Source organism: Oryzias latipes, chromosome 15 (genome assembly GCF_002234675.1).
Source record: "Oryzias latipes chromosome 15, ASM223467v1".
Lineage (NCBI taxonomy): Eukaryota > Metazoa > Chordata > Actinopteri > Beloniformes > Adrianichthyidae > Oryzias > Oryzias latipes.
This window is the reverse complement of record NC_019873.2, coordinates 29,920,749-29,939,698: the sequence shown is the minus strand read 5'-3', so window position 1 is coordinate 29,939,698 and position 18,950 is coordinate 29,920,749. Positions and strand designations below refer to the sequence as shown.

Here is an 18,950-nt window from a genome sequence, read left to right as displayed (position 1 = left end):
AGAGTCACATGGGCTGAAAGTGGCTTCAGAAAAAGAGATGATCTGCTGCACTAACGTCGTCCTGCATGAACATTGAACCAGCAGAACAAACAGACCTGCAGCACGGCGCTGACATCAACAGTTGTCATAGCAACGCCGTCCCCTGTGTGTGCGCTAACGAGAACACGGAGCAACGACATGAAGGCTCAACACAGACGGGAAAAGAGGAGGAGTCCACATGAGAAAGAGCATGACGTGTTCTTCAGTGAAACACGCGTGTGCGTGTTGGAGCGCGCCTGTGAGGATGTGGACTCACCATGCTCGGTCCGGGTGCTGCTGCTCTGCTCAGAGGCCCTCGCTGAACTGGAATGAATCCATCCGACACAGGGCTGTGGATCCGGCTGAGCTGCCCCTGCAGATGCCTGAGCAGAAGCCTGAAAGGCTGCGCGGCCACTCCCCCGTGGCTTAATCATTAACAGACAGCTGTTGCTCAAGGCAGCGGCGGGGGCAGCTATTGTTGCTGAGCACTAAAGGTCCTCCTTTCTGAGAAGACTCAGGAACTTTGATTTGATGAACATGTTTTTGCAGATCAGGGCAGCAGATGTGAAGCTCGAGTCAAGAGGAGCCCGTGTCAAAGGTCAAGTCGCTGGTCCCAGTCGGCGCTCAGGGAAATGAAGTGGTTAATGAAATGAACAGAGGGAGGATGGGATTTCACAGCTGACTGCAGCAGGAAATGACATTAGACTGTAGATGGGAATAAAGTTCTGAGGAGGGACATTCTGCTGGTCTTTGGTCCCTTTTTGACATCTTTCTGAGTGAACACGGTGGAGGAGCTGGACTGAGGTCCAGAGAGGCTTCAGGACACTTCTGGACGTCTGCTTCGTGGATCCTGGTCCTCGTGTGGAGATGCTGCAGCTTTGTGGAACACTGACTGGAACACAAAGAGAGCCGTGTGGGGAGCTTTTCTCTGCAGGCTCTGCTTCCTGAAATGTTTCAATTTCCCAGCAAACATGTTAAGTAGATCAGTGTTCTGATCGTCATACATGACTGCTGTGCTGAAGGAAGGGCTTGTCTAAAGTTTGATGAACAGCATTTAGGCAGCTGAGATCTAACCTGACTTATGTCCTCCAGACAGACATCTTCAACAGAGAAGTCTGGAGGTGGACGTATCATGATGTGGGGCTGTTGTTTAGCATGGAAGACCTGCAATCCTCCCTTAGCTGAACAAAGGGTGAATGCAAAATCAGACCAAGTGGCCTTTGATGAAAATAAGCTCCTATTTGTTTGGATGATGAACAAAAAATCAAACCAGATTAAAAATCTCTGAGCCTGGGTTTGAAAAAGCCCCCCATGAAAGGCTTGGAGGTCTGTGGGGAGCAGCAAACACGCAGGAGCGCCGCATGCAGCTTCTTCTCCAGGCAGAAAGCCTTTTTTCCTGCACATCATTCACGGACGTCTGCGGTGTGATCCGTGTCAGCCTCACGGTTCTCACCTGGTTTTTGGCAGAACTTTACAACAAATGCACACACCACATCCGACGGAGCCCAACATGAGCGGTTCTGCTGTGTGCGTTTTGACCTTTGGCCGCGGTTATATGGCTGTGAGCGGTATAAAGACGAGCTCCAGGACGGGCGCTTTCTGCTCCCGGAACATCATGGACTCCGGCAGAGCTCTGTGTGCCGTTCTGGCTGCGCTCCTCCTGATCTCCAGCGGCTCTGCAGGAACCATCCAAACAGGTGAGCTGTGCTTCCTCCTGAAACGGGCCGTGGATGCAGGAACACACATGCGGCCCACAAATGGCACATGAGAAAACAGTGACTCGGTTGCTTTCAGCTTGGTGGAGCGACCAGCGATTGATCTGCAGCACAAATCATCCTGAAAACCCAAAATGTCGATATGAGAAAGTTGTCAACAGAAGTCCTGATGGCGTTGCTGTCCAACAGCCTGTTCTCATGTTTTTATGATGTGGCGGCTGTAAATCTCAGCAGCTTTACGTCTGTGCAGCTCTGAAGATCAACCAGGCTTTGCTGACGTTTCACAATCAGCTGACTGAAGAAGTGCAGGTTTCCTTCACATCTGACTACTGCTACAAGGTAAAGAGGATCAGCATTTCCATCTGCTTTCAATATTTTTGTCATAGTTTGTCCAAAGGTAACGCCATTAGATGTGGATTTCTGCTTTTCTGAGATCTGAACCAAACTTTGAGGACGAGCACAGACATGGAAATGAGATTGTTTTTCATGTATTCCTGCCATCTTGACCCTGCTGCAGTCGTCTGTGTCTAATCATTGTTCCAAAACTGGACACATGCTGTTCGGCATCCTGGCTCCTTCTGCCTCACTGCCACACCAACAAGCAAAAGAGGATGTGCTTCAGTTCGTTTTAAATGCGTGTTTTTCATAAAAGGCCTGAAACGGATGACTTTTTCTTCAATAGATTTATTGATAAACTAAGATCCATCAGAAAATGTGACTTTCCCTCCAACGGGACACAAAGCTTTGAGAAGGTTTACTAAAACGTCTGAATCTTTCCTGCTCAGGTTTTTTCTTTTGACACGAATTGGATGAATTTTCAGGGTTTTGTTTGTATCGATAAGCAGAACTTTGGCCTTTTGCAGTGTTTGTTCCAGCATTTGGCCTCCGTGACGCCCAACAACAACAACGCTTCCGTCATCATCAGCACTCAGTTCAGCCTGACTGTACAGGTGGAGTCAGGAGGCGGGAGCTCCACTCTGTGCAGGTAAAATCTGAAGCATGGCTCTGCAGAAAGCAGAGTTTCTTCCTGGTGGGGGGCTAGGATACCGTGTGATAGCATCAGATGATTGCATCAGCACTCAGGGATTATTTATGGGCTCAGAGATCCTCCTGACCTCCTCTCTGCCCTCCCTGAAGCAGGAGGATCGATCAGGAGCCTTTTTGGGGTTAATCAGACCCGACATGCTCGTTTGGATGAAAGGGACTCGTCACAGCTTCTTCTGGAAACATCCGTGCTGATGCTCCCATATGAAGAGTCGGAGTGAAACCTGTCATGTGGAGGTCAGCTGTAAACATGGCAGCGGGGCTTTTGTTGGGAGATAACCAGCTTCTGCTGCTGTCTTTGCCCCACAGCGCCTCCTAAATCAATGCTGGGGTCTCTAACCAGACTGTGCTGCTATCGATTTCTTTACCCCTTTGAAAAACACTCAGACTGATAGCATGTCATCCCTGCTGGATCAATAGGGCAGTGTAATGCAGGTTTTTTGGGGGAAAGACAGGAGGGGGATCTTTCCATCTCCAACCACAAGGGGGGGCTCATGAGCTTCACACGGAGAACGGAGCTCGTAGGTGTAGTTTCAAGAATGAGGAGATGGTGGTGTTATGAAGCAGGGCCCCTGCATGTCTGTCTGTGGATGCAGGTGGAGGCAGACGTACCAGGAAGGAGGCCATTACTCCGTTTGGATCCAGGCTCGGGATCACCTGGTCAACCACACCTGCAGTCATTCTACAGATCGACCTCCACACAACGTGTATCTACGTAAGAACCCAACGTATGGATCCATGGAGGACGGTTCTGCCTCAGAAGGATGGAGCTCATGTTCTCCAGGCCTCTGATGGGTGAAGAAGCTCCTCTGTGGTCTGCAGAGCAGAGCTCTCAGACCTCTCAGAGGTGATATTGATCAGATGAGATGAGATTTCTTGAAAACAGGTTTTAAAAAAAGCTTTTCTGCCTGTTTTGAAGACCCACCCTCGAGCATCAAGGGACGCGTCAAACACATCAGGGAGTTTGGAAGGATTAGGCCGTAATGGGATTCTGAAAGCTTCTTTCTCCGTGATGTGCTCTGTACTTAACAATATTGCAGATTCTGTTGAAGATCAGACTTTTAAAGCTAAACAGCCATTATCTGGGCCGGTCAGTGTGACTGCACCTCTCTTCCATTAGCTCCACAGAGCCATGATTACACTAACTCCCCACAGGACCTGCTGGATGTAAGTAATGGTCTGGTCAGCTGCTGGGGATTGATCAGCCGGAGGCCTGCCAGCTTCTGGCTTCCTCCGGCTGTGGAGCTGCCTTCAGATGCAGCCTTCAATCAGGTTGGGCTGTTTTCTGCACCACAGACCACAAGTCACCGGCTGAGGCCTTCATCCTTCAGGACAAACTGAATGAAGTGTCTGTTCGACTTTTCCAGACGTAACAGTGAGTGTTCACGGCTTAATCGAGTTCTTCCAGACTCGGCTGCTGTTCATCCTGACGGACGCAGCACTTTGGGAGCTGAGAGCTTTATGGAGCCTCGTGAGCGGACGGCGAGATGTTCCCACCACTCGTTACGTCAGTGTGTTGTTCAAGAGGGCTTCCTCTGTTTGTCTTTCCAGCTGTGACGCATGAGCTGACCGCTCGTGCACAGCCTCTCTTCACAGCGTTGGAAGCAGACGCTGAATAATGTCTGATCCTTGTGGTTTGAGAGGATGGAGCTGCAGAAGGTTTCCTGTCAGCCTGCGTTCTCCTGTGACTCTGCATCAGACAGAACCTGAAGAAACTGTTTCCTCCACATGTCAAAGATATCAAGAAGCATGGATGGTTTTGAACGTGAAGGAAGAAGCTGCTTCTTCTGTCTGAACTCAGGAGTTTTTCTGAAGAAAGTGAATGATTACTCTGAAGCTGCACAGAGCATTGATTATGCTCCCTGTAGTTACTCATTGACATCGCTGGACGTTAGTTCCAGCTCCAACTTTCATCTCCTCTGAAGTTACTCAACTAGAAAAGTAACTTTCCCATGCTTCCCTTTGGGTGGATGAGTTTGCAGGTGTACCTGTTCAATAGACCCGCTCACCTCTGGCTCTGATTGGCTGTCTCTGCCAGTCTCAGCCAATCATCACCTTCTGAGCGTTTTGTTTCCTTAGACTGAACTCTGAAACAGGTTCAGGGACCTCGGTCACGGTTTTGACCCACATTTAAGTGTCACAGTCACTTTTGTGGATAAAGAAACAGCATTTACACTGAAAACACGGAATCCTAGGAAAGTAAAAAGACCATTCAAGAAAAAAGGTCTTGCAGGAAAAATAGTCTCATCGTGAAAGTTTTTCAACGTCAAAATAATCATAATTTAAGCAAAAACCTTTTAGTGACTAGAATTATTTTTTAAAGTAAGATTTCTTAAGAAAACTGTCTTCTGACCCCAATGGCAGATTTTTTGGTTCTTTCCAACTTTTAGTCTTATTTCTAAGGGGCCTGAGGTGATGCCGTCTATTCCTGTCGATAATCATGAGGTTCGTTGGACATTAGAGGTCAGGAAAGGTCAGAAGCAGCAGGACTCTCATCAGACAGTTAACGATGAGGAAATGATTAAAACGGTGGAGATGCTCAAGAACACATGAGCCTCTGCCTCACTGTGAAGGGTTTTTAATAACAATGAAGACCTTCCTCCCTCCTCTGGAGTGAAGGATGGCCATCCATCCTCTGGGATAACCTGCAGGTTCTGAGGTTCTGGTTGGTCATTGATCACCTCAGGTTGGCTGACGGAGAAGCCGGGGGGGAATCCGGCTGACAGCCTGAATGTCACAGCTGGACGTGGTTTGGCTCAGATGTTCTTCCTCGGTGGTCACGTCTGCAAACCTTCTCTTTGCAGCGATCATAGCTGCAGCTCTCCTATTGGCTGCAACTGCTCTCCTGTTTGTGGTGGTGCCGCTCATCCACAGGTACGTTTCACGGATCCAAACATCTCCTGATTTGAACGTTTGAACGTTCAGCCGAACTCTTTTCAGGCGGCGTGGGGCGTTCCTCAGGGCGGCTTGCTGCCAGGACCCCCAGAACTCTGTGGATGATGTGAGTCACACACGTCCTCCAATCAATGGATTAGATTAAATCCCTGATAAACAGAATCAGATTAAACTGATTGAAAAGATTCAGATCAATCATAAGTGGATCACAGGATCCTCATGAAGTGATGCTTTAAGTGGAATTGATTTGAGTTTGTCTTTAAGACTCCTGCATCCTAGAAATCAGAGGAGCCGACTCGACTTTATGCTTTTTGTAATCTAACAGAAACATTTCTTCGATCTGACGCTGAAATTGCATTAGAGTCTCTGGTCTGCGCTGCAGCAGGAGATGCCAAAATGGCTCTGAGGCTGCAGTCATCAGGCCGTTTGGGAGACAGTAATGGAATGATTGATACAAATGTTAGCGGAGCTGCTTGAACATCAGGCTCACAGGGAAGCGGCGGAGCTCTGCGGAGAGGGCAGAGCCATCAATGGCTCCTCTCATTCTTCTCAGCAAGATGTTTCTGGCCTCCATCTGCCGTCTGGGGGGGGGGGGCATGCAGATCCATCATGACATATTAGTGTTGGAGTCTTCCTGCTCTGGCGCTCCAAACCGCAACGTGGAGGCCAGCAGTTCAGGCCGGGCCGAGGCGGGGGCAGCAGTTCAGGCCGGGCCGAGGCGGGGGCAGCAGCCTGGAGTCATAACGAGGGGAAGAACAATGGCAGAGAGGATGAGAACCTGTCATCCAGGTGCTCTGTGGGTCATCAAAGAAGTGTTTGAGCTGCCACTTCAAGAAGAAAGTTTGAACCACAAACTCCATGACAAAATGGCTAAACTTGACTATAGAGATCAGCTGCAGTCAGAACTTTGAGGCTCTATCATTCATGTTTGTGGGTTGGATTCTCTGGTTTAGCCGTGTTTTGGTAGGTTCTGCTCATGTTGTCAGATGTCTGGATCTGGGTTGGGGATCCTCAGTGTATTGGAGCGTCTGGTTTTGGGTTTGTTCTGGTCAGAGCTTCTGCTTTGTCGTTCTTTTGTTTGTCGTTCTTTTGTTGGTCTGTTTTTCCTAGTTTTGTCGGGTTAAAGTTGACTTTTTGGAACTTTTTGGTTTGCTTATGAAGTTTCTTCCAGTCTCTGGTCAGTCGGGTCCAGACCTTGATCCAGATCAAGCAGCTGCGTTCACCAGAACCTGAAAAAAAGATGCCCCCCCCACCCATGATTTTGAAATCTCACAGCATTTTTTTCTGCCCTCATGAGGGCAGGGAGAAAACAACATTGAATTATGGGATCTACTGACGTTTAGTCTGGATGCTGACATCAGCGGGTCTCCTCCTTGTTGTGTCTCCAGGACGGAGCCCCTGAAACGGCGGTGGTGGCGGCGGACAGCAGAGGAACCCGGCCAGCACGCCTCCTCTCCCTGGACACTTTCCGAGGGTATGCGCCCCATAAACCAGCGCCCCATCTATCAGCCTATCACCACATGCTGCTCATTGACATGCTAATGCTTTTAGAGCCGTGTGAGGCATGATGAAGATCTACAGAGCCAGCATAATGAAGACTCATGAAGGGGTCAGCGTCTGGCCACATGCTCCCTCAAGCTTTTGTTATCAGGCAGCACAGCTTTGGGCTTGATTTCTGATATGAAAGCGTCTCGGCTTTGGAACAGAGTGTTTCTGTTGGACAGGAGGGATGCATGTGATTGAATCTGGGCTCCCTGCAAGCCTTAATTGTAGCCTGGGGGCAGACACAAAGCGCGCCTCTCTGGAAACAGGAAGCTGGTGTGGCTCTGACCTCCTCCTCGCCAAATAATTGATGTAATAATACCGTCAACATATCAGCACACATCCACGCTGCCCAGATCTCCTGCCAAAGCGGGAGAGCAGGAGGAAACCCAGCAGCACAGACCGCATCCAGCAGACGCCGTCTGATGGGACAGTCATGGGTGTCAGTGCAGATTCACTCTGTCTTTAGGACGTCACCGATACTTCTGGCGTATCGATGTCCTGATGACACAGGAAGTTCTCGTTCCTGACAACACGCTCCATCAACGTGTGACTCGGCGCTCAGCGCGTGACTGACGGTCCTCCGCCCTGCCCGTGTGGGAACCTCTGAACAGACACATCCGTCATCCTGGTGATGGCGGACACATTTCTGGAGGCAAAAGGCTTCCGTCAGAGCTGAGAGCTTTTTCTGATCATGGCTGACATGATATACAGAGAACTGTGGGTTTCAGTCACGTGTTAATTTTTCTAAAAGGATTTGGGGTTTTAATCTTGTGCTGCTCTGCTGAAAGCCTTTCAACAGTTTCCTCATGCCGGAAAAATGGCTCTTTTCAATGTAAGCTGTGGAGAACAACAGATGGAACAACTATTAGGCGAAGGCAGGGACTGAGAGTTGCATTTAGCAGCAGGTGGCTGAGTCATTGTGGGCTTTTCTTGACTGAGATCCAGGTTTCCCTCTGATCCGGTGGCAGACATGCTCTGATGTTTGCCTACAGTAAAACATCCCTCTGGCCTTCCCACTGCCTCCACGTATTCAGACTTTTCTGACTTTTCTGGCTGCTTGTACGATCTGGGCAGCCCGGTTAGTAACCAGATACGTGGAACGAACCCATCCGTCAGTCTGCAGTCTTTCAGCAGAGAATTAGTCACATGATGAACACGTTCAACTTGGGAAGCAGTTCAAAAGTCTCTTGATGCTCAGTTACACATAGCCTTCCTAACAAACAGCATCATGTTTAGCTCTATATCCCCCCCCCCAATGAGATCCGCCTCCTCCTCTGTCACAACTGCAGCACAGTGCAACAACAGCAGGGGGTTTCATTAAAAAGATTACAGGTACGCCGTAATAAAACGCTGATCTTCACAGCGTCTCATCTGGACAGAGATTTCACCTTTGTCTTTGTTGCCATGGCGACTAATGGAGGTGTTCGTTAAAATTGAAATGACAGCCGGTGTGTATCTGTGAGAGGGATGGCGGGAGAGCACACAGGTTTCACTTTGCTTTAACGACCCTTCGGAGATGATAGTGACCGATTAAAGTCTGGTATCAGCGGCGAGGCTGAACGAGCAGTAATGGCTTCCGAGCGCCTCCTAATCCAATCACAGCAGCAAAACAAGAAGAAACGCTGCAGCTTATCAGTCGCTCCCGTTCTGGGAGCCCATCCTAATTATGTTATGGCAAACGGAGAACCCTCATGACTTTAAAAATGTGTACTTATTCAAATAGTTTAAAAGCCCGATTCGCTGTATTTCCATTGTATTTCCAGTATTGGAGGATTTGGCTGGGGAAGACGCACTAATGCGCTCCACTGCAGGTTTGTGCTGCATAATGGCCCCCCGCCAGCTTCTCCACATGCAACACAAACACGCCACTCTCTGCGGCTCCTTGTTCACTCCATCCCGTGTGCTTCAGCAGCACTCGGCAGTGCTCAAATATAAAGTGTATCATATATTAGGCAAAGCCTTTAGTCAGCACATCTGCTCGAGGAGATCCAGAGGACAAGCGTTCATTTCCTGAGTGATTCATAATGCTTGGACTGCATTAGCTGCTTCTGGAGTTGTGACACAATAAAAAGCTTCTGGCCTCCCAATCTTCACTCCACAGCTTCATTTTCATTTCTAATCTTAAGCTTGCAGATAAAGCTGGGTTTGTTACTCCAGCTGAGTTGAGTCTTTTGTGCTTTTCTCATGGTTTCGGTTAGATGAACCTTGTTGCTCATCGCTGCCTTGTCTTTGTAGGTTTGCCCTCACCGTGATGGTGTTTGTGAACTACGGCGGTGGAGGTTACTGGTTCTTTGAGCACGCTCCCTGGAACGGTGAAGATCAACGCCTGCATGCATTCGCAGTGATTAGACGATGAAGCAGCGACCTCCTCATCGTCTCTGCAGGGTGGTCTGAGCAGTTGCTGCTGATTGTGATGAGTCTGAGTTTCCTCAGACATTGTTCCAACGGCAGACAGGAGGTTTGGCTGGGACCTGATGGGACCTGTTGGCTCAGTTTGAGGAGGATTTCTCTGCTAACAGAGTTTTCCCATAGTTAGGAGACATCGTGACACAGAAACATGAAAGCGTTTTTCAGGACAGTTCAGTTTTGTCCATGGTTCCTGGTTAAACTGCCATTAACCCTTTCTGGGCTGCTGATGTCTCCTAAGTCAGAGTTAATGACAGAAACAGCACTTTCAAGTAGATATTGACATGTTTTCACCCAGATGTCTCGGTAGATTACCAGGAATGAGGAGGTCTGACCTCTGGAGGATGTGCTGATGTTTCCCAATGTGTTGCAGGTTTGACGGTGGCAGATCTGGTCATGCCGTGGTAGGTGTGACACATGCAGACCATCCGCCTCGTCTGGATGCTTTCCTAAGCCAACACTGTTGTGTCTGCCAGGTTTGTGTTTATCATGGGGACCTCGGTGGTTTTGGCTTTCAGCTCCATGCAGAGGCGAGGAGTCGGCCGCCGGCAGCTGCTGGGAAAGATCACCTGGAGAACAGTTGTGCTGATGCTGCTGGGCTTCTGCTTTCTCAACTATTCTCCAAGAGATGGACCACGTAGGTGCCAGAAGACACAAAACAGCTTTATTTAGTGACGTTTCTGTGTTAATTAGCCAGTCACCGAGTTACTGTTACTTAATAAAATGATTGTATTGATTTTTTTATGATTGTTTTGTCACGAAATGCATCTGTGTCCATTTTTGTGACAAACAAAGGCTGACAAAAGAACACTGTCGATGCTGAAAATCCACCTGGGATGTACCTCCACACTTACAAATCCTTGCTGTTAATGGACTTTGCTGGGTTGATGTCTGCCTAACCGAGTTAACGAAAAAAATTCTTCTTGGATGTGTAGTCTCCAAATCCTGCACCAGGGGACATTTAACAGGGGTGGATTTAGCAAAAACCTCCACAGTGATAATGGACAATTACAAACAGATAGAATTACATCCTGCAGCTCCATGCAGCTGCTGCTGCTGCAGGAGATCATCACAAAAACACAGAGATGCCAGCGAACGCTGCAGCTTTGTGTCCAAGGATGTCCTTGGCTTGTCAGACCTGCAGTTTGATCTAATAAGAAAATGGAATCGTTTCAGAAACCCTCCAAACCCTCTCAGTGTCAGATAAGAGGACGGAGGTGTGAACCTTTGTCAATAACCGTGAGTCACATCCCATAAATCCTGCTGGGGTTGGACGTTCAAAATAAGGTCAAAGGGGAACGTGATATCCAGCTGCTCCTGATCCACGTCAAAACTAGGAGCAACTCAGTCATTTAATGTGAGATAGACCGTCCATGGAGAACTGCTGCTCGGCTGCTGAAGGGATTTTGATTCCAACACATAAATAGAAACAAATTGGACTTGCAGTAAAATCTTTTAAAGCTTGAACTGAAAGATACCTGAGTTTCTCACCTGAGTTACATCTTTATATGGCTTCCATCACGTGAAAGTGTTACTAAATCTATTGAGACATTAGAATCAGGAATTCCGTCTCTTCCACCATCAGCTCGGCTGTGAAATATGAAGTCAAATCTCAGCAGTTTTATCAACAATAACTTCCGGTTCCAAACGTTTCCATGTTTCTGACACCACTAAGTGTGCGTTTCATCCTCTGAGTGCTGCTGACTGTGTTCCAGTGTCCTGGTCCTGGCTGAGGATCCCTGGAGTGCTGCAGCGTCTGGCCTTCACCTACTTTGTTCTGTCTCTCCTGCAGACTTTTTGGGGCCGGAAAGCCATCCCAGAGAGTGAGGTGAGGTCTTCTGTCAGGTTCCCTTCATCAGTCATCAGGAGCATTTAAGAGATCTGAGCTGCCTCAGTCCCACAGTCTGAAGAGGAACTGTGTTGAAACATGTCCTGATGAAGGTCGTAGGTCACTGTTGAATCTTCCAGATCTTCATCACTGATGACCTTCATGTTTGCAGAACCACTGGTGGAATCCCGTCCAGGATGTGGTCCTGTTTTGGCCGCAGTGGCTGCTGATCTTTCTGCTGGAGACTCTGTGGCTTTGCATCACGTTCCTCATGCCCGTGCCCAACTGTCCCACGTGAGTCCAGAAAGATCCGAGTCACGCCGGTTCATCCAGTCTAGTGTGAAGAAATGTTTACACATCATACCTGCCAGGATTATTGGTTTGGGCTGCAGAGGCGTTCAGGTGTGTTTTAGGTGAGGTTTATGGGCTGCTGGTGGACCTTTCAGCCGCTATAATTAGCCAACCTCAGTTGTTGTGCGCAGAAACAGCGAATGAGGCAGAAGATTCATCTTCCTAATGGTAGTAATTAACCCCCGAAGGGTCTAACCCTGTGTCTTTGAATAAAATAATTTAATCTGTAGACCCACATTTGATTTGTGTGGTATCTACCTTTTCTTTAGGTAGCCATGCGCCTTCTTCTAGTGTTCATGATCTCGGTTGAAAACTTGTCTCAACAGAGGGTATCTGGGAGCAGGAGGAATCGGAGACCATGGCCTTTATCCAAACTGCACTGGGGGGGCAGCAGGATCCATCGACAGATGGATGTTTGGTGATAACATGTACAGATACCCCACCTGTAAAGTAAGAACTTTATTGTCCAAGGTCAAATGAACAGAGGCAACAGAAGGTTGAGTACCAGACCCCTTTTCATCAGAAGCTGTATCGGACAGAGCAGCCTTACGATCCAGAGGGAGTTTTGGGAACCATCAACTCCATTGTGATGGGATTTCTGGGAATGCAGGTAAACTCCATCATCTAATCAGCATCCTCATTTTATCCAGTTAAAACAAACCATACTTGTAAGATGTATTAAATATGTGCACCGCCTTCACCCAACAAGAGCTGGGATAGGCTCCAGCAACCTTTTTACCCAAAAAGGAATTTAGTGTATTGTTAAGATGGATGGATGGATGGATGATGGATGGATGGATGGATGGACGGACGGACGGACGGATGGATGGACGGACGGACGGACGGACGGACGGACGGATGGATGGATGGATGGATGGATGAGGGGATGGATGGATGATGGATGGATGGACGGACGGACGGACGGACGGACGGACGGACGGACGGACGGACGGACGGACGGACGAACGAACGAACGAACGAACGAACGGACGGACGGACGGACGGACGGACGGACGGACGGACGGACGGATGGATGGATGGACGGACGGACGGATGGACGGACGGATGGACGGACGGATGGATGGATGGATGGATGGATGATGGATGGATGGATGGATGGATGACGGGATGGATGGATGATGGATGATGGATGGATGATGGATGGATGGATGGATGGATGGATGGACGGACGGATGGATGGACGGACGGACGGACGGACGGATGGATGGATGGATGGATGAGGGGATGGATGGATGATGGATGGATGGATGGACGGACGGACGGACGGACGGACGGACGGACGGACGGACGGACGGACGGACGGACGGACGGACGGACGGACGGACGGACGGACGGACGGACGGACGGATGGACGGATGGATGGATGGATGACGGGATGGATGGATGATGGATGATGGATGGATGATGGATGGATGGATGGATGAATGAATGGATGTCGTCCAGCAGAATCATGAGGATTTGTCTGATGATGCAAATGCACTTCAAAGAGTTTCAAGGTTGTTTCTTGCATTTTGATGTTTTCATGAAGGCTCTGTAGCGTCCTGTACCTGCAGGGTCTCATGCAGTTCTCAGGATTTCCTGTCTTCTCTTGATGGAACAGGAAGCTCCAGCTTCTCCTTGTTGTGGTCCTTCTGCCTCACAGCTGCCCTCCGTCACTCCTAGTGGCTGTTGCCCCGACGTCTCTGATGGCGACGGAGTCACTTATAACCATTTGGCCTGTGGGAAGCCGCCATGCCAAAGCAGCCGCATTGCTGAATTCCCCGGGGGGTCGGCTCTGAGCCCTTCAGTCAGCGAGTTGGAGACGACACGCCAGGTGTCTGCTGCTGCACTCTGTGCTGCTAATGTCTGCAGCTGAAACATGTTCATCGTCACCAAATTAATCAGTGCGCAGATGACTAACGTGGCACATCTGGCAGAGGAAACATGACCGCCACATCAGGGACGCTGCATCCGCTGCTGCATCCCAGGACTATTCAGTTACCCGAGGCTCAAGGCAGCCGATGGCACGGCTTCTCATTAACTGTTGGAGCTGTGTTTGGACTAATCTATGCTGTTTTCTACAGGCAGGAAAAATCATTGTTTTCTACAAGAGGAAGAGCGGCCACATCCTCTGGCGGTACCTGACCTGGGCTGTCATCTTGGTACGTTCCTCTCTGTACAGGTTTGACACCAAACCAGGAAACACTTCCTAAAGTCGACGTCGACTTAAAAGCCATGACTGTGAATCACTAAGAGCGTGGCGGTTTGGCGATGGCTCAGAAGGAGGTAAACGCCGTGCTTGCTTATTACCGTTACTTACCTGAGCAGGTAAACTTTCCAGACAGGTTAGCAGCAGCTTGAAGGTTAGGCTCAGCAGCCAGAGGCCTTCGTTAGGCAGAGCTGTGTCTGATCTCAGTCCCATTGAAAAACATCCATGTGTTTCCAGAAAACATGGGCATCCAGCTCCTTGGGGGGTAGATACTGTCTCTCATTGGCTTTCTGTGCCTCACATCTGCTTTTCAATCTAGATTGACATTCAGCGTATCATGTACAGCCCAATGCAAACACTGGAAGGCACCTTGTATACAGAACGCTGCTCACAAAGATCCAACAAGCTCATGAAAAATGAATTTCACTAAGTTAGACTTCAAATGACAAAGATGTTTCTGGGGCTTCCACTTTGTGGGTGGTCCGAAAACACAAAAAGGTCCAAGCTTCATTCAGCAGAAGACTGTGTCCCCTGGGGAGAAGCCGAGTGTTACAGGAGATGACTTGTTTAGCATTTGTAAGGCTGAGAGAGGAGGCTGCTGCTCTGCTCTAACCAGACCAGGAGCAGTCATGTAGAAAGGCCAGGCTGTGCAGAACCGTGCCGGGCTGGTTCTCCTGCCCGCCCGCCCGCCCGCCCGCTCAGATGCAGCAGAAGTGGAGCTGCTGCTGAAATGGGGTTAGTGGGAGCTCACTTGCCGGCGGCCCCATGACCTGAAGCCACGATGGCGCTGAAGGAGCCAAATCTATTCATCTTCCAGGTCAAACTATGCAGAATAACGAGTACATTCAGGGAGGGCTTGATGCAGACACCGTCTGTGGTCTGTGTGGATTGCTGAGGCTTTTTCAGAGCTTTGGGTTGATGGTTTCCTACTATCTGTGATCTTAAGAACATACGTATTTATTACTTTGTGTTGAAATCAAAGCCTGTTCTTCAACAATCTTCCTCAGTACAACAGCAGAACTACAGCTTTCCTCGTCAGACATGGAAACTCCCTCAAGAGTTTGAAGAAAACCAACCAAATGAACCCTTTCGATGTTGAAACCTTTATCCTTTTATTTTGGTAGAAACCTCTGAATAGGGTCTTTTTGGTACCAAATGATACCTTTTGGCATAAAACCTGGAAGAAGCTTGAGTTGAATGAACGGTTTCAAAGTCTGACAGACAGCAGTCCACAGATGATGCTCATGTCCCACTCAGCTGCAGAGAAACGAGGACTTCTACTGGTTTTCTGGGCTTCATGCGATCAGGAAACCAGCATGTTTGCGTTGGACCAACCAGCATCACATCCAGATTCTGCTGCTTGTTAGTGGATCTGAAAGATCAGAAACTTTTGAAAAACACAGGTTCTGTTTGTGAATCAAAGCAAGATCCCTTTCATAAGTGGGAGAATCAATTGACATTCTGTTGGTGGACTTTGCCGTCATTAACCTCCTTTCTTCAATGACGGATCTCCTCCATTATGGGTGCTGGTGTTGAATCTTATTGACCATGGTGGTGCAGAGAAGGCTGGGAGGAGGTCAAATAAATGAGGTCATTTGTCCTCTCCCAGAGGCTCTGCGTGATGAAGTAACACCTGAAGGAATAAACAAATGTTGGGCTGCTGTGGGTTCACACTGAGGCGTGACGCTTCACATCACAGACAGGACGGGAAAATGTTTGGAGTCATTTTACAAAAGTCTGTCTTTTGAAGGACAAACAGAACCCAGTTTGAGTTCCTTACAGTCGTTCTTTTTCATTTCAGAGATTGAATCAATTTTTTTGCTGAAGGTTTTTTTAACCGATCCTGAAACTAAATTAGTTTTAGTGATCGGCCCGCCCTGGATATCGACTTCTCTAACAAAATCTCACATTGGAGCTTAGCGGCTTCTCAGTCCAGACATGTGTTCTTGACATTAGCAGCTCTGCTCAGCGGAGGAGGCGGGGGCTCCTGAGGGTCCGCCGAGGGTCCTCTCTGGCCTGGGAAGCTCTCGGACTGGGTCGTACCTCTGTGTTCTGCCTTCAGGAGCCATGCATCTTCTTCATCATAAACAGTAGCCTGAGTTAATTAAAGCCCAACGATCCAGGAGTGTGAGATTGAAATTGAGCGATTGCCCCACATAGCAGCCCCGTCCAGCTTCATGCTGCCTGGAGCCCGGAGGCGGAACCCAGACGCAGCCAGGCTATTTCCACGCCATCGATTCTGTCATGTGTACTCATGATGGATACCCAGCTAACGAGCATGTAGGGATTCTGATCTCTGCGCTGGGATTCTGTGCACGAAGCCTTTCTTCATGTTTCCAAGTCACATGGAAAGGTGGAAAAAGGAGACAATAAAGGCTTGCACTGATGCAGAGTTAATCAGATTATGAGAAGATGCGGCTGTAAATCAGGTCATCAACTCAGTACAAATGTGTCATTTCTACACATTTTACATTTGACTGGAATGACAAAACCTCCGCTGGAAAGGTTGAGTCCGACTCTGAGAGAATCTGCTAATCTCCAGGGATTCTGTTGCATCACTTTTCTGTAGCACAACACAAACGGCTTTGTTGCTCGTCATCGATTTGAAATCTTTTTCATTTCCACCCTCAGGGAATCTCAGCAGCCATCCTTTCTAAGTGCACACGAGACGGAGGATTTATACCTGTCAATAAAAACCTTTGGTAAGTGCTTCCTGGGCCTCTAAATCCAGCCACGTTTCCTCACAAAACTAAAGGATGGCTTTCCAACAGACACAAATCAGAGCTGCTAAAACACGCGTTTACTTACCTCTAACAGCAGCTGAGACTGTAAATAATCACCCGGGTTGCTGGGGGGGCCAGACAGCGGTTGTACACATGCCCAACATGATCACTCTTCACAGACCCTCCCCATCCCTGAAGCCCCTCTGCATGTCTTCCAGGTTTGGCTGCATGGAAAGGGAGGAAGTTCTAGGAAAAGTGTAATCTGACGTTTCCTCAGCATCTCTGCTCATTTCAGAGCAGAAATCTTCTTGATGAATCTTTGGATTCACATCCAAATCGCTGCGGCGTTCAGATGACTTTACAACCTGCTCATTTGTCCCAAGCAGCAAACTGTGAGTCATTTTTACGCTGCAGTGGGAAGAATACCATTACATCTGTGATGTGTAAGCAGATTCCTGCTGATGGTCCTCAGGGGCCCTGCACTAACGCCACACTCATTCCTCGCCATTACTGTACCTGCCTGGCTTTTATAGGCAGTTCATCATGCACAGGTTATTGAGCGGAGGAGCACAAGTCCCTGCCTGGATGTCCAGAAGTAATTAACTCCCAGCTAAGAGTCCTTTTTTGGCTCCACTTCAACTAGATATAAAAACAAAGAAGCTCTGTGTGAGGCGGAGCCAGCAGGCCGCCGTCTGACATTAGAAGGCATTTCATCAAAGTGTCCTCGCTGAGGAGCAGACAGGGACACGGCCGGCTGGCGGAGCTCCAGAGGGTCGACGGAGGAGGATCTACTGTCCAGCAGGATCCCTGACGGTCACATGTGCAGCCGTGGACTCTCTGGTCGTAAAGGTTTTGCGTGTCCTCTGTTGCAGGTCGCTGTCCTATGTGACGTGTACGGGCGCTCTGTCTTTCCTGCTGCTTGGAGGCATGTATTTCCTCATCGACGTCCGGGGCTGGTGGGGAGGACAGCCTTTCCTTTATCCAGGTCATTTTCACACTAAACCTGTGCAGAAACCGCAAAACATCAGCAACACGGCTTTTGGCAGACTGTTCCACACGGACATGTTCTGTCAGCGACCTCCATCCAGATTAGAGACTTTTCCAGACGCATCAGTCAAAACGCCGTTATAGTGATGCTGGAGAGGAGGAATCATTACAAACCAGCAGAGTGTCATAAAAGTCACTTTTCATTTAAAGAAAAGTTGATGAAAATCGTTTTCTGAGGAATAAGAAACGCAGAGATTCTTGTTTTTTAAATCTGTCTTGATCCAAACGACAGTTAAAGTTTCACACAAAATCAGCTCCAGCTGTGTCCAAAGTGACACAGCTGTCCAACTTGAGGATGCTGGGAAGGTCTGGTCTGCACAAGCTAAACGCTTCAGATGTGAAAAGAGAGATTTATGCAGGTTGGATTTCCAGCCCTGAGAATGAACCAAATCAAAGACAGACGAGGGTCTGGATTTGGTCTCCAGAGGATAAATAAACACAAAGAACAGACAGAAATGATGATGATGCTCCGTGTTAAACAGAGATGTGTCCTCGGAGCAGCGTGTCAGGTGGTGTGGTGACCTGGACCGACCACCCCGAACATGAACCACGCAGGTGGAGCTGCAGGCTGTGAGACGGAGGTTTAAGGCGGATGGAGCAGATGTGACACCAACACTGTTTCATCAGGAATCCGCCTCTGATCGTTCGGTGTGGAACACATGGATGCCGCCGCAGCCGCAGGCTAACAACAAAATGACGTCTTTCTGGAGGATTTTTAGCATCATTTGGTCAAAATGTCTTTTTATTCTGCAGAAATGATTCAGATGAAAACAAATGAAGAAAAGTAAAGACTTGTACAGAAAATTGTCCTCTATTATTTTATGAATCGTTCATCAAAAGACATCCAAATGTTGAATCAAAGTAACCACAGATTTTTTGTTTTGCTGTAAAAGTCTGACTCCCTGTACCGTTTCCCTCTCTGCTGTCAGGGATGAACTCCATCTTGGTGTACGTCGGACACTCCCTGCTGGGCTTCTACTTCCCGTTCAGCTGGAATATGCGTTTCCAGGACAGCCACTGGGAATTCCTGTTCCAGGGCGTGTGGGGAACGTCCCTGTGGGTGCTGGCCGCCTACCTGCTCTACAGGAAGGCCTTCTTCCTCAGAATATGACCAGCGTATGGAAACTGACCGCTGTCTGACAAATAAACCACATGGATGGGAAAGGGTC

General features: G+C 48.7%; 2 protein-coding genes across 5 annotated transcripts in view; one reads left to right on the top strand and one right to left on the bottom strand.

The window, feature by feature from the left end:
- The window catches only part of pcbd1 (pterin-4 alpha-carbinolamine dehydratase 1), a 2,053-nt gene extending 1,656 nt beyond the window's left edge, over window positions 1-397 (bottom strand). Inside the window, exon 1 of the mRNA XM_004077512.3 lies at window positions 296-397. Coding sequence (XP_004077560.1) covers window positions 296-298 — 3 coding nt within the window. The 5' untranslated portion in view covers window positions 299-397. The remainder of the gene's footprint in view (window positions 1-295) is intronic.
- LOC101155794 (heparan-alpha-glucosaminide N-acetyltransferase) lies at window positions 389-18,950 on the top strand. 4 transcript variants are annotated; one of them, XM_011484782.3, is made up of 19 exons: window positions 389-1,715; window positions 1,984-2,072; window positions 2,597-2,718; window positions 3,374-3,492; window positions 5,582-5,651; window positions 5,718-5,778; window positions 7,061-7,146; window positions 9,453-9,529; window positions 9,997-10,027; window positions 10,100-10,260; window positions 11,339-11,451; window positions 11,624-11,745; window positions 12,129-12,252; window positions 12,326-12,412; window positions 13,466-13,636; window positions 13,887-13,964; window positions 16,643-16,713; window positions 17,607-17,719; window positions 18,711-18,950. In XM_011484782.3, exons 1-19 carry the CDS (start codon window positions 1,499-1,501, stop codon window positions 18,890-18,892), a joined length of 2,094 nt encoding a protein of 697 aa, XP_011483084.1. In that variant the 5' UTR covers window positions 389-1,498; the 3' UTR covers window positions 18,893-18,950. The 4 variants fall into 4 exon arrangements, with proteins under 4 accessions (XP_011483084.1, XP_020565464.1, XP_004077635.2 ...); XM_020709805.2 differs by having other exon boundaries at window positions 13,424-13,636; XM_004077587.4 differs by lacking the exon at window positions 13,466-13,636.